This window comes from Delphinus delphis, chromosome 14 (genome assembly GCF_949987515.2).
Source record: "Delphinus delphis chromosome 14, mDelDel1.2, whole genome shotgun sequence".
Lineage (NCBI taxonomy): Eukaryota > Metazoa > Chordata > Mammalia > Artiodactyla > Delphinidae > Delphinus > Delphinus delphis.
The window spans coordinates 38,707,221-38,721,348 of NC_082696.1; the positions used below are offsets into that span (position 1 = coordinate 38,707,221).

Here is a 14,128-nt window from a genome sequence, read left to right on the forward strand (position 1 = left end):
TGGCTGATTTGTCTATTTGCGGTCTTTTGTAGTTACATACAAATTTTAGGATTGTTTTTTCTATTTTTTTTTAAGTGGCATTGAAATTTTTATAGGGAGTACTTTGAATCTATAGGTGGCTTTGGGTAGTATGGACATTTTAACTATTCTTCAGATCCACAAACACGAGTTATCTTTCCATTTGGTTGTGTCTTTTTCAGTTGTTTTTTTTTAATTCAGCCACTGTGCCTTTTGGTTGGTGAATTCATTACATTTACATTTAGCGTAATTATTGATACGAAGGACTTACTAATGTCATCTTATTCATTGCTGTCTGGCTGTTTCATATTTCCATAATTTCTTTTTTCTTTCTTAACGCCTATGTAAATTGGTGATTTTCTTTGTAAATTGGTGGTATGGTCTGCTTCCCTATTTTCTGTAAATCTACTTTAGGTTTTTGCTTTGTGGTTACCATGATGCTTACATAAAACATCTTATAGATAAAACAGCCCATTTTAAGCTGATAGCAACTTCAGTTGTATACAAAAGCCCTACCCATTTACTCCTCTTTTATTTTTTGATATTATAATTTATCTCTTTTTATATTGCATATCCATTAACCAATTATAATAGCTGTTGTTTTTTTTAATACTCTTTAATCTTTATACAACAGTTACGTAGTTAACACACCATGCTATTAAAGAATTAGATTTTTCTAAATCTGTGTATTTCCATTTACCAGTGTGTTGTATACTTTTGTATGTTTTCGTGTCACTAATTTACTGTCTTTTTGTTTCAACTTGAAGAATTCCTTTCACCATTTTTTACAAGACAGATTTAGTGGTGGTGAATTCCTTGGATTTTGACTGAGAAAATCTTTATTTCTCCTTTGTATCTGAAGGATAACTTTGCTGGACAGAGTAATCTTGGCTGGCATTTTTTTCCTTTCAACACTTTGAGTATGTCACTTAAAGTCATTCTACTCTCTCTTGGCCTATAGGGTTTTCTACTGAGAAATCCACTGAGAGCCTGATGGAAATGACTTTGTAGATTACAATCTTTTTCATCTAGCTGCTTTTAGGATTCTCTCTTGTTCTTTGATTTTTGACAGTTTTCATTATGTAACATGGCTTAAAAGATTTGTTTGCATTGAGCTAATAGTGTGATCTATTAGCTTTGTGAACTTGGATGTCCAGACGTAGGAAGTTCTCAGCTATTATTTCTTTTCTTTCTTTTTTTTTTTTTGTGGTACGCAGGCCTCTCACTGTTGTGGCCTCTCCTGTTGCAGAGCACAGGCTCAGCGGCCATGGCTTACGGGCCTAGCCGCTCCGCGGCATGTGGGATCTTCCCGGACCGGGGCACGAACCCGTGTCCCCTGCATCGGCAGGCGGATGGACTCTCAACCACTGCGCCACCAGGGAAGCCCCTCAGCTATTATTTCTTTAAACTTTTTGCCCCCTTCTTCCTCTCTTCTTCTGAAACCCAATCATTCTAATATTTGAATTCCATAGATTACTGAGGCTTTCTTCCCTTTTTCATTTTTTTTCTCTGTTCACCCCTGATTGGGTTATATCAAAATTCCTGTCCGTTTTTTCTGTCTTCCATTTGATCTGCCCTTCTGCAGATCTCTATTGTAATTTTCATGTCTTTTGTTGAATTCTTCAGCTCCAGAGTATGTTTGGTTCTTTTTTATGATTTCTGTCTCTTTGTTAACTTTCTCATTTTATTCATATATTTTTTTCCTGGTTTTTGTTGAATTATCTTTGTGTTTTCTTATAGCTCATTGAGTTTTCTCAAAACAGCTGTTTTGAATTCTTTATCTGCTAGACTGCAAGATTTTATGCCTTTGTGCTCAATTATTGCAGGATTATTGTTATCTTTTGGTGGTGAAATGTTTTCTTGATTCTTCATGTTCCTTGTAGTTTTGCATTGCTTTCACATTTGAAGTAGCTGATGCCTCAAATCTCTACTAGTTGTCTTCAGATAAGGTTATTGATCCTGTTATATCTAGGGTTCTCTCTGACTCTGAACACCTGCTTCTCACTTCTTGCGCCTTCCTGTGGCAGAATTCTTAAACTTTTATGTCTTCTCTGGTTCTTTCAACTCATTTGGCTAGCTAGTGGAAATCTGTCGTCCAGGCATTTATTGTGTGTTTTCAAAACTATTCATTTGTACAGTGTACCTTATTTACACTTTCATATACACCAGTTATAATAGCTATTGGTGTATATGTAAAATAAACCTGTGAAATGAAACTAATATTCTCATTTTATCATAATGAATTAAAACTCTCCTAAAATAGTTTACATGATATTCTTCACTTCTCGTTTTCAGGATATCCTCAGAAAGAATAGAATAGTCACATAAAGTGTAGCTGTTCTTTAAGAATAGCTCTTCAAAGATTTCATACATGAAACTACTTGTTGAATGAATATTTATTAATAAAAAATTTTTTTTGTTGTTTTAGATTCTGGTTCTTTAAATTTGCTGCAGCAGTTGCAATTATTATTGGGGCCTTCTTCATTCCAGAAGGAACTTTTACAACTGGTAAGAAATCTTTTTTTCCTTTAATTGTGTGATGTTGATATTTTATAAGGAAATTGAAATAATTGTTGCCTGGAACTGTAACTATTTGTTCCCCCCACCCCACCCCACCCCCGTTGGCAAAATCAAGGCATTTATGTAAACTTTTATTTTTCCTTTTGTATATTGATTGTGAAAATGAAATAATGAAAAGTGAACCAGTCACTCATTTGTGGTTTTTTGCTTTTTTTTTTCTTTCAGTGTGGTTTTACGTAGGCATGGCAGGTGCCTTTTGCTTCATTCTCATACAGCTAGTCTTACTCATTGATTTTGCCCATTCGTGGAATGAATCATGGGTTGAAAAAATGGAAGAAGGGAACTCAAGATGTTGGTACGCAGGTAAGCTTTTTGTCTTACAGAACATCTTCAAGATAGCTGAAGTTTGAAAGTGAGAACAGATATGTAGACTATGGGAAAATCACGATTTTTATGGTATAATTTTCTGTGAGGAGGTTTTTAGCTTAAGTTTGTGAGTGGCATCTTATCACATTATATCAGCCACTTGACTTGTAGAGAGAGTTTTTGGCATGTCAACTAGGAACATACCCAAGAACCAGGAAATAATCCAGAAGACCATGAATGGCTAAAATAGAAGTTCCAAAGCCTATTGCTGAATGCATGTATATTTTACAGCCTAATTTCCTGGGAAGCCTACAGAAGGTTAAAAGTAAAATATTAAAGGGACGAGGACTGCTAGAAATAGATGAACAAACAGTGGTACAATTCTTAAACAGCAGCAAGCAGGAAAAATAAAAAAGCAACTCTGAAACATTTTGCGTAAGTGCAAAGAATGCCCTTATGTGTAACTAACACCTAAGGGAATTTTTACAGTAGTGTTTTAATGTTTATTTATAATGATGAGCTTGAGTCCTGTTCTTATGCTCTAAAACAGGGATCAAACTTCAGATGCTTACAACAGGTAACAAAAATGAGGGAGGAGAACCAGGTTTAAGTGCATTTTCAATCCTTTTGCAAATAGAAGGGACTGTGATGAATTGGAGAGTGTAAAGGCCTTTATCTAAAATGCATATAGCTACTGCTCAGTTCCATCTAGTAGTTGCCTTGTGGAAATGTGAACCCAGTGTTGCTTAACTTTTCTGATTTTTCCAAAAGAAGCCATAAATCTGGATTTTTATGTGAAATGATCTGAGTTTCAGCTAAAAAAAAAGAACAATTTTTTTAAAAAAATCAGAGTGAAAGCTAAATCCAGCATGTCTGCTAGCTTCATATTTTCTCTCATACAACTAATTTGTGGTATTCGATCTCAGTGGTTAAAATAAAGGGTTTGGTATTCAAAGAAATGAACTTTGGTCGTTTGGAAAATTTACTTATATAGAATATCTCATTTTTTAATGTTAAATCTAGTGTAAGAGTTTCTGCTTTGTTCCCTACTATATCCCTAGGGCCTTTGTAGGTATTCAGTAAATATTTGTTTGATGGATCCCCTGTCAGTGAGGCACATCGACATAAATACATGTATATTAAGCATACATTAGCACAGAAACTAAAACGTGTGTGTGTGATAGAAGAAACTTACGTTGTCTTATTAAATAATAATGACTTACTCTTGAATAATTTTTTTTAAGATTTTAGTTGATGAGGAAAAGCATTGTTTTGCAGGCAAAATAATTTTCTTAATGCCCTTGTTTACAACTGAATGATTATCATTCTTTAAAAACCTTAATATTTCCCTCCTAGTTATTTTTCTGTGTTTTGAAAATAATGGCTAATACATCTGAATGTGTTTTGGAAACTCTATGAAGATCATAGTATGTTACTGTCCTTGAAAACACATCATCATAATGAGCTATATATAAAGACTATAAAATTCTTAATGTGATAAAGCTCAGAATATCTTTACCTGCTTATATAGCCTGTGTAATGCTGACATAATGTTAGTTGCTTAAAGTAATATTTTTGAATGAAATAAGATTGCTTGTAAAATGAGCCATATGCCTAATTCCTAATATTAGTGATAAATCTAATTGTCCAATGTATTTCTTTCACAGCTTTGTTATCAGCTACAGCTCTGAATTATCTGCTGTCTTTAGTTGCTATCGTCCTGTTTTTTGTTTACTATACTCATCCAGCCAGTTGTGCAGAAAATAAAGCGTTCATCAGTGTCAACATGCTCCTCTGCCTTGGTGCTTCTATAATGTCTATACTGCCAAAAATCCAGGTAAGCTCGGATTAGTTCATTAATGTTTATGAAGCTTCTATTTTTTAAGTTTTCCTAAATCTTGAATGATAACAATATTTTTCTGTTTTGCTTATTTTTTTGTAGGAATCACAACCAAGATCTGGCTTGTTACAGTCTTCGGTAATTACGGTCTACACAATGTATTTGACATGGTCTGCTATGACTAATGAACCAGGTATGTTCGTTTGCTTGGATTTGTTTCTTTTTAATGAATCCTACAGCTTTTCTTTTTTCAAAGATGGTCATTTTGTAAAATTAAGCTCACAGAGAAATGAAGAGAATGGGAATAATACTATTTTCATCTTTGATGTATTGCTATATTTTTTCACTTAGTTTCTTCTTTCACTAGCAAAACTATAAGAAATTATATGAAAATTATAAGAAATATACCTAATTTGTACAGTGCATATGATAGTATACGTAGAAGGAAATAAGAGCTGTTAAAATGTTTGTTGATTCTACTGTAAATAGTATAGTTTTTTTCCACCTATTATTTTTTGTCTGTGATTACCTTAAAAGTGAATATAATTAATTGGTCTTTGTAATCTTTTTATAGGCCAGTTTTATTGCATTCTGTGGGAATAGAAGCCTGTATATGTCATTTGCAGTGAAACAAATTAGAAGTTAATAATTACAGTCGACCCTTGAACAACAGAGTTTTGAACTGCACAGGTCCACTCATCCATAGATTTTTTTCAAATATATGTACTGCATTACTACACGATCTGCAGATATGAATGGCTGGACATGGAGGCCAGCCATAAAATTATATGCAGATTTTCGACTGTGTGAGGGGGTTGATGCCCCTAATCCACTTGTTGTTCAAGAGTCAACTGTACTATTTTTTGAAAAGGAAAAAAATGGTCTTTCTCAGAATAAAGAAAAATTATAAAATGTTTTCTGAATCTTATATTTCATTGAGTTTATAAATTTTATAGATGCTTTATCACTAGTTGGAGAAAATGTTTTTGTTTTTGTTTTTTTTAGTTTACTAGAGAAAGATTCCTTATATTTGTCCAGGTAAGTGTCTAGAAAAAAACTAATAGTAATTTGCTTTAGGGATTATCCTTATATGAATGGCTTAAAGATAAAAAACATTTTTCATTGATAAGGTGGCAATTGACATATCTGGCTTTGTGGGAGGAAAACATGTGGGACACTTAAGTGGATACCAACCCTATTTAAATTCTTTATTTACGGGAGTCAAAAGGCTGAATAAGCATTAGGTCATTATGCCTTGTTTGCTCATTTCCACAAACTATTTGCTAAAATTCTAGTAACTGATTTTACGTATAAACTATATAACAATGTAGTTTGGCAAATTGATAATAACAATAGTCATTTTATTAAGTTTATCTCACACTTTGTAGTAGAAAAGCCAGTGCATTTTAGTTTAGAATATCTGAATTTTATTCTTTACTTGAGCTTTGCTTTAGAGGTCGTCTAAATTTCACCAGTTTCCTGATCAACGAAAAGCTTAATGTCTCAGCTCCTGCATGAGGTTGAAAATGGTTTTCCAAGCACGTCTATAAAATTAGCACTATAAAATTTTTATAAAAAGGTCTCTATAAATAAAGTTGTCTTAAAGTATTTTTTTGTTTGTGCCTTTTTCTAACAGAATGTTTTGAATTTGCAAGAGTATAAGAGTTAAAAAGAACTACATTGTGCTCTGAAAAAAATTTTATACTATTCTGAGATTTTAATTTGACCTTAATTTACATTATAGAAACAGAGTGCAACCCAAGTCTACTGAGCATAATTGGATATAATACAACAAGCACTGTCCCAAAGGAGGGGCAGTCTGTACAGTGGTGGCATGCTCAAGGAATTATTGGACTAATCCTCTTTTTACTGTGTGTGTTTTATTCAAGGTAAGAAAAATTATGGATTTTCATTTGTTTAAAAGTCCAGCTATTATTCATATATGAATCTTTAAATTCCCCATTTTTTCTCTTCTCTCTTCCTAAACTGTCTTCCATGCAGCATCCGTACTTCAAACAATAGTCAGGTTAATAAACTGACTCTAACAAGTGATGAATCAACATTAATAGAAGATGGTGGAGCCAGAAGTGACGGATCACTGGAGGATAGAGATGATGTTCACCGAGCTGTAGATAATGAAAAGGATGGTGTCACTTACAGTTACTCCTTCTTTCACTTCATGCTTTTCCTGGCTTCGCTTTATATCATGATGACCCTTACCAACTGGTACAGGTACTTATATTTTATGAAAACTTTGCATGTGGAAACTGATGGCTTTTTTGTGATTTCATTGTTAAATGTGGTATGGAGTACTTTTTAATCCTCCAATATATTTCAAAATTTACAACTAAATGAATAGTGAGATCAGTTTCAGAAATGCAGGCTTTATTTCCTTGCTTCAGCAATAACAATCATTGAAATATTTCCACATCTTGAAGAGATTGAAATAAAGTTTCATGAAACTAACACATTGCTTAGGGAAATACATGTTGACAGTTGATCAAACACAATGCTTTTCTTTTTAATACTGACTAACCAGTTCCCAACATAGTGCAATAAAAAGATACCTTTCTTCTGTTTTGTTCAAACTTTGTCTTTAAAATGTTTGAAGATTTCAAAATTGAGATGTGAATAAATTAACATAGATGGATTCTTAGAATTCTTCAAAACTAATTTTTGTTTTTTTATCACTTCAAAACTAATCTTTTTGAAGATTAGTTAGTTGGAAGATAACGGTTTATATTTTGTTTTTAAAAATTCTAATTTTGTCCAAAGGACTACTGAAAGATTTAAGATTCAAGTTGAACTATGTGGTAGGGCAGTTCTAGTTTTAATAATTTTTAATGCATAATATCCTTAACAGTTTGTAAGAGGGCTCTGAATACCATCAAAAGATGTAGAGAGAAGACTATTCTTTGCTTTATTTCTTTGAGAGCAGCCTCTACCAGCATTTATTATTGAAAAATACATATATTTTAAAATTCCTACACTGCAGTTTCTTAAGGTATACGAACCCAAATAGTTCTCAGTAATTCACAGCTTTGGCTGTCAGGTTAATAGTAAATGTTAAGATTAGATGAAAAATATTTTTGGTATGTTTCATCAACATAGAAGTCAGCTAACTTTGGGATGTATTTCCCTCCCAGTTTCTTAAATCTGAGAAGGTGGAGGGGGTTCCCATATACACTCTGAACAGATTATATTCTTTATAACATAAAGACTTACCAATTCTAAACTGTATGTCTTATTTATTTATCTAGAGGTCACATTCCATTTCTCTATCTTGTAATTAGTGAGCCAGAAAAACAAAGATTTTCTTGAGTATTATCTAAAAGAGCTATTTCAGAGGCCTGTGTCCTCTACTCCTTTAAAGAAAATTGATTTTACCTTCACATTAGCTATCAAAGTGGTGTGGAAAAGCAAGGCAACAGATAATTAGTCCAGCAACTATATATCTGTTATCACAAATTATATACAAAGAATATTTCTGAAGTAATGAAGCCTGATGGCTTGATGACCGATAATCCAACCTCTCCCCCCCCTTTTTCTTCCTTAAATCTTAGGTATGAGCCTTCTCGTGAGATGAAAAGTCAGTGGACAGCTGTCTGGGTGAAAATCTCTTCTAGTTGGATTGGCATTGTGCTGTATGTTTGGACACTGGTGGCACCACTTGTTCTTACAAATCGTGATTTTGACTGAACGGGACTTCTGGCATGAAAGTCTCACTTTGATCATCACTTATTTGAAATTAACAGTATTCCCAACTTTTGTAAAGTTGCGTATATGTGTGCTTCCCATGTAACTTCTCCAGTGTTCTGGCATGAATTAGATTTTACCGCTTGCCATTTTATTCATTATAGTCTTGCCAAGCACATTGATAGGTGTTTTAGATTGAAGCAGAGTTTTGAGTATGTTGGTGGTGGTAAGTTAGGAGAAGTGGACATTGTTAGGTTTATCCTTTGCTCAGTACCTGTGAAAAGAATAAAAACAAAACTGCTTGACAGTTTGATGTTTAAATTGTGTTATAACTTAAGCTGTTTTAGAAAAATACGAAAAGAAATTTATGGCTGCCTTCTGAAATATTTGATGCCTTGCCCTACAGGATACTGCAAAGAACATGGCTATCCTAAAATTTTATAAACAAGTCAGTTAAATGCCAGTTTTCTAAAAAATCTTTTCAGATTTTTCCCTTGATAGGAAGAGAAGGAACTTACACAGGTGTGGAATGTTTGATAGACAACAGTGTAGCTTATGGTGGAGACTGAGATACAGAGCTTTCACAGAAAGATTGCTGGTGGTGGGTACTAAATTGAATACCCAAGGTGGTTTGTAATGATTCCTGGGTAGGGATGGCCTTCCATACTTACATAGTGAACTTTGTTTTGGTCATTATAAACACATGCAGATGTGTTAAAATGTGTTCAGTGGGTTCAGTGGAGTGATTAGGAACTCTGAAGGATTTAGACAAAGGCCTTGAAAAGCATAATCATGGGTTAGAAGGAAGTTGAAAATCACTTGGAAATTTGTTTTGAAAATCAGAGTTGATAAACTTTTGACAGAACAGGAAGAAACTGCAAAATAGGCTTCAGTAGACAAAGTCTCATTTAGTTTTCTCATTTAAAAAATGAAGAAACTGGGCTTCCCTGGTGGCGCAGTGGTTGAGAGTCCGCCTGCTGATGCAGGGGACGTGGGTTCGTGCCCCGGTCCGGGAGGATCCCACATGCCACAGAGCGGCTGGGCCCGTGAGCCATGGCCGCTGAGCCTGCACGTCCAGAGCCTGTACTCCGCAACAGGAGAGGCCACAGCAGTGAGAGGCCCGTGTACCGCAAAAAAAAAAAAAAAAAGAAACTGAAGCATAGGCTTAAACACAGCTTATCAGTGGCAAAGCTGGGAAATCCCAAGTCTGTCAAAACAACTGGCATTCTTTCTGCCATTCAAAAATAATTACTATTCAAATATATGCATAATAGATTTTACACCTTGTTGAGTGGTGGATAATTTATGTGATGTGAGTTGCTGGTGTCCAGCATGCCTTCTACACACAGGCCAGGAGAATGCTGGACTGCTGTAAACCCCTGCTTACAGTATACTATACAGTTCAAAAGATGCTTTTGTATTTGCTGCCATCCAATTGAAATATATAGATTATAATCTTTCAACCTGAAAATCAAGCAGTATCAGTGCTAACTTAGGTAGAAACTCTTAGTTACTTGTGTGATTAGTGTCTTAATGAATCGTAAAATCTACATTTACTTCTTTTAAGATATTTATTAATGTGAATGAAGTATAACAATTTAATTTCCCACCTGTGTTGATATTGTGTTCATGATTTCAAATGGCTGTGTTCTATCTTTAAATAAATGAATTCAGAGAAAGTGTGTGGTGTATTAATTCTTTAGCAGTTTGAATTTAGGTGGTGTAATATTCAGATCTACTTTCTTCCTGTGTACGTGACACTGAGGGTTAACTGACCATTTTCTGTACTGAAAAACTGAGTTGTTTTTAAGGTGATATTTACCCTTTTTTGGTCCTCTGTAAGAAACTCCTGAGTGGATCTCAAAGGTAATTCAAGAGGTGTTCTCCTAAAGAACCTTCAGGAGGGAGACCAGTTAAGTTTGGAAAATATTTTTAATTCATTTGATTGATAGATACTCTACACTTGCTGTGTCCTCCAGGCATTTTTTCCCTGAGTGGCCAACTGATGCTTCTTTCTCTGACAATTAAGATAGATCGTATTAAAAATAATAATAATAAAATGCTCTATTCCATAACAATGAAATATCAGGAAGAGAAATTAAAGAAACAATCCCATTTACCTTTGCATCAAAAAGAATAAAATACCTAGAAATAAACCTACCTAAAGAGGCAAAAGACCTGTACTCTGAAAACTTAAGATGCAGATGAGGGAAACTGAAGACAACACAAACAGATGGAAAGATATACCATGTTCTTGGCTTGGAAGAATCAGTATTAAAATGACCATACTACCCACAGCAACCTACAGATTCAATGCAATCCCTATCAAATTGCCAATGGCATTCTTCACAGAACTGGAACAGAAAAAAATTTTAATTTGTATGGAAACACAAAAAGCCCCGAATAGCCAAAACAATCTTGAAAAAGAAAATGAGCTGGAGGAATCACGGTCCCTGATTTCAGACTATACTACAAAGCTACAGTAATCAAAGCAGTATGGCACTGGGACAAAAAGACACATAGATCAATGGAACAGGATAGCCTGGAAATAAACCCACACACTTGTGGACAGTCTATGACAAAGGCAGGAATATACAATGGAGAAAAGACAGTCTCTTCAGTAAGTGGTGCTGGGAAAACTGGACAGCTACATGTAAAAGAATGAAATTAGAACATTGTTTAATACCATATACAAAAATAAAATGGATTAAAGACCTAATGTAAGACCAGGTAATATAAAACTCCTAGAGGAAAACATAGGCAAAACACTGACATAAATTGCAGCACTTTTTTGGACCCGTCTCCTAGAGTAATGGAAATAAAAGTAAGTGAATGTGACCTAATTTAACTTAAAAGCATTTGCACAGCAAAGGAAACTATAAACAAAAGACAAACTGCAGAATGGGAGAAACTATTTGCAAATGATGCTACTGACATGGGATTAATTTCCAAAACATACAAACAGCTCATACAGCTTAATATTAAAAAAAAAAACACCAATCAAAAAATGGGCAGAAGACCTAAATAGACAACTTGTCACTATTTGGCCATTGTTCCACCCTTTTTAGTACTATCCTGTTCCAGAGAGACAGACCAATAGGGTATGTGTTTGTATGTGTGTGTGTGTACAATACAGAGGCTGACAAGTCCAAAATCGGGCTGCTTGGGTTCGTTTTGAGACTGCACAAGAGGTATTACAGAAGCTTTGGGCTCAATCTAGTAAGTCAAGGTTAATATCAGCAGTGAAAAAATCAGGTTGATAGCATTTACCTTTCATGTGTTGAAAGTGGCACTTCACTTCTATGATCTTTCCCAAAACCCATAATCCCAGTCTAATGGGAAGAAACATCAGGTAACCCCAAATTGAGGAGCACTACAAAATATCATGCCAGTACACCTCAAAATTGTCAAGGTCTAGCTTATTTGTATTGTAGTTACTCTGTTTGAAACCAATTCCCTGAAATTTGACTTGCTTTATGGCCTAATATGCAACTGATTCTCAAAATATTTCATGTATGCTTGATATTTCAATTAGGCTCTAATTCTCAAATGTAGCATTTTATGTATGTTCATCATGTGTCATTTTCCCAGTCTGTGGACCTTTTGTTCTCACACTTCAGCCTCTAAATTCCTGAGTATATACCATCCCTATGAAACATACAGTGACACACCCCAAAAGAACACTTAGCTGTAAGTCACAGGCTCTCCTGTGGGCCTACTTGTATCCCACTGAGGCAAAAGAAACTTGGAGGTGGGATGAAGATGAGGGGTACCCTCTAAAGTATTCATACTATGCTATTTGTTTTCCAAACAGCACACAGACTTTCTGCAGTAAACACAAGTTAGGTTACTTTTAAAGGAATCAGTTTCCAGATGTTCAATTTCCATGCGTACATGGAAATTTCCTAAAGTTGATGCGCTTGAAAAGATGCCTCAGGACAAGGCATCATCCCTCTTAACAATTACTCTTTTCACATTTGACAAAACAAAGGATATATAATACCTCTTAATTCATTCTGAGTCTTAATACCAAGGCACTTTGGATAAAACCGCTAAACACAGAAGTAGAAACAATTTTAAATATTGGTAAGAGAACGACACTGGTTTAAAAAATCTTTAGGTGATTATTTCTTTCAATGAAATTGAATCAGGATGATCTAATGAAATTACCAGCTAATAAATTTTAAAATACTTAGTGGATTCTGAAGGACTTCAAATAATTGAGTGACACTGCTGTAACAAAATCTCTTCTTTATATTATAAAAGTTTCTTAGGACTCTAAAAACAAAAAAAATTGATGCTCTTATTATATTGATATAAACTTACCCCCAGATAATAAAACATCTGGGGAAAAAAAAATCCCTGAGATCTGTTCACCCCACAAAAAGATGTATTTCTGGTAAAATTTTACTTTGTATGTTTAACAGTTCATCAAAATTTGGACTATATTCTATTAACAAACACTAAAATCTCTAACAGATCAGTCCCCCAAAATTCAGAGACAGAATATAATAAAGGTTTGTCCCCCACCTCCCTGCCCCACCTGAAGTCTAAATGAATATCCAGGATTGATGGGTGGCTCTCCTCTAAGCGGCGATTCAGGAAGCCAGGTTTCTCCCTTCTCCTGTGTATACTCGGAAGCCACATACTCCTCTGCATCAAGCTAGTAGATGGGTAAAAGGTGAGGAGGGTTGCATGGGGGAGATGTTCACAGACCAGACCTGCAAGTTCTGAACATCACTTTTCCTGATTTATTAGAATTCAATTACATAGCTACCCTGTTTACAAAGGTGGAAATAATCTAACTGCATGATAGGAAATGGTTCAGCAATCAGTTAACAGTCTCTGCCACATACGTTTATACTGTTTTAATCAACTGTGTATTTATAATTGGAGACAAACTTTAATGCTTAGAATCTTAAGGTTACAGAATAAAATTTCAAATTTTGTTGCAGAGAAGTGCAACAATTATCTTCAATGTATGACTGTCACGCATAATAAAAGTAGGATAAAATTCTTTGGAGGAAGTGGAATGGATGATGAAGAACATCAAATCACTATGGTATTTAGATTCTTTCCAATACATTTAAAAGCAAGTAACAACTATTTTTTAAAATGGCAGTATTTAACACTATCCTAAACTCTTCCCGAATACTTAAGATGAAAAAATTTAAATGTCACCTTAAAAAGTACTAGGAGGTATAAGGTTTTCAAAATTATTTTTTAAATACTTCTAGAGTTATCCCCAAAGGAGAAGAAACTTAATCATATCCCACAGTGCGGAAGGGAAGCGAAAAAGAAAAAGCCTCTGAAGCTCTCTTCTCCTCAGTCTCTAAGCTCTTCACATCTTAACAATCTCTAAGAAAGTGACCTCTAAAGCTTACGCAGAAAACTGTTCTGTGTTCTTAAATTAGTTCACCAAGATCCCACCGTCAGAGCCAAGTATTTTAGGATCTGCTAAGGAAGGGTTTCTTATCCCTCTGTGCTACGCTTTATTTGAAATTTTACATCACAGTAAGAGAGTTCCAAGATACTGAGACTATAACCAACAGGAAGGCCATCTTGGCAATTGCTCATCCAACTGCCCTAGAAAATATTCAGATACTAGCTCACTGCTTTCAGTCCTCTGCTTGAAGGTACAATTCTTCAAGTGATAGTGCCCTGGCCTTGCATTAAGTCTAATTCTTC

At 34.6% G+C, this 14,128-nt stretch overlaps 2 protein-coding genes across 2 annotated transcripts in view; one reads left to right on the forward strand and one right to left on the reverse strand.

Annotated features, from left to right (window-relative positions):
- Positions 1–9,592, forward strand: part of SERINC1 (serine incorporator 1) — a 31,731-nt gene extending 22,139 nt beyond the window's left edge. Inside the window, exons 4-10 of the mRNA XM_060030021.1 lie at positions 2,447–2,526; positions 2,764–2,901; positions 4,572–4,741; positions 4,847–4,937; positions 6,489–6,633; positions 6,746–6,976; positions 8,308–9,592. Coding sequence (XP_059886004.1) covers positions 2,447–2,526; positions 2,764–2,901; positions 4,572–4,741; positions 4,847–4,937; positions 6,489–6,633; positions 6,746–6,976; positions 8,308–8,443 — 991 coding nt within the window. The 3' untranslated portion in view covers positions 8,444–9,592. The remainder of the gene's footprint in view (positions 1–2,446; positions 2,527–2,763; positions 2,902–4,571; positions 4,742–4,846; positions 4,938–6,488; positions 6,634–6,745; positions 6,977–8,307) is intronic.
- HSF2 (heat shock transcription factor 2) overlaps positions 1–14,128 on the reverse strand; it is a 122,207-nt gene that overhangs the window by 71,050 nt on the left and 37,029 nt on the right. The window lies entirely within an intron of this gene.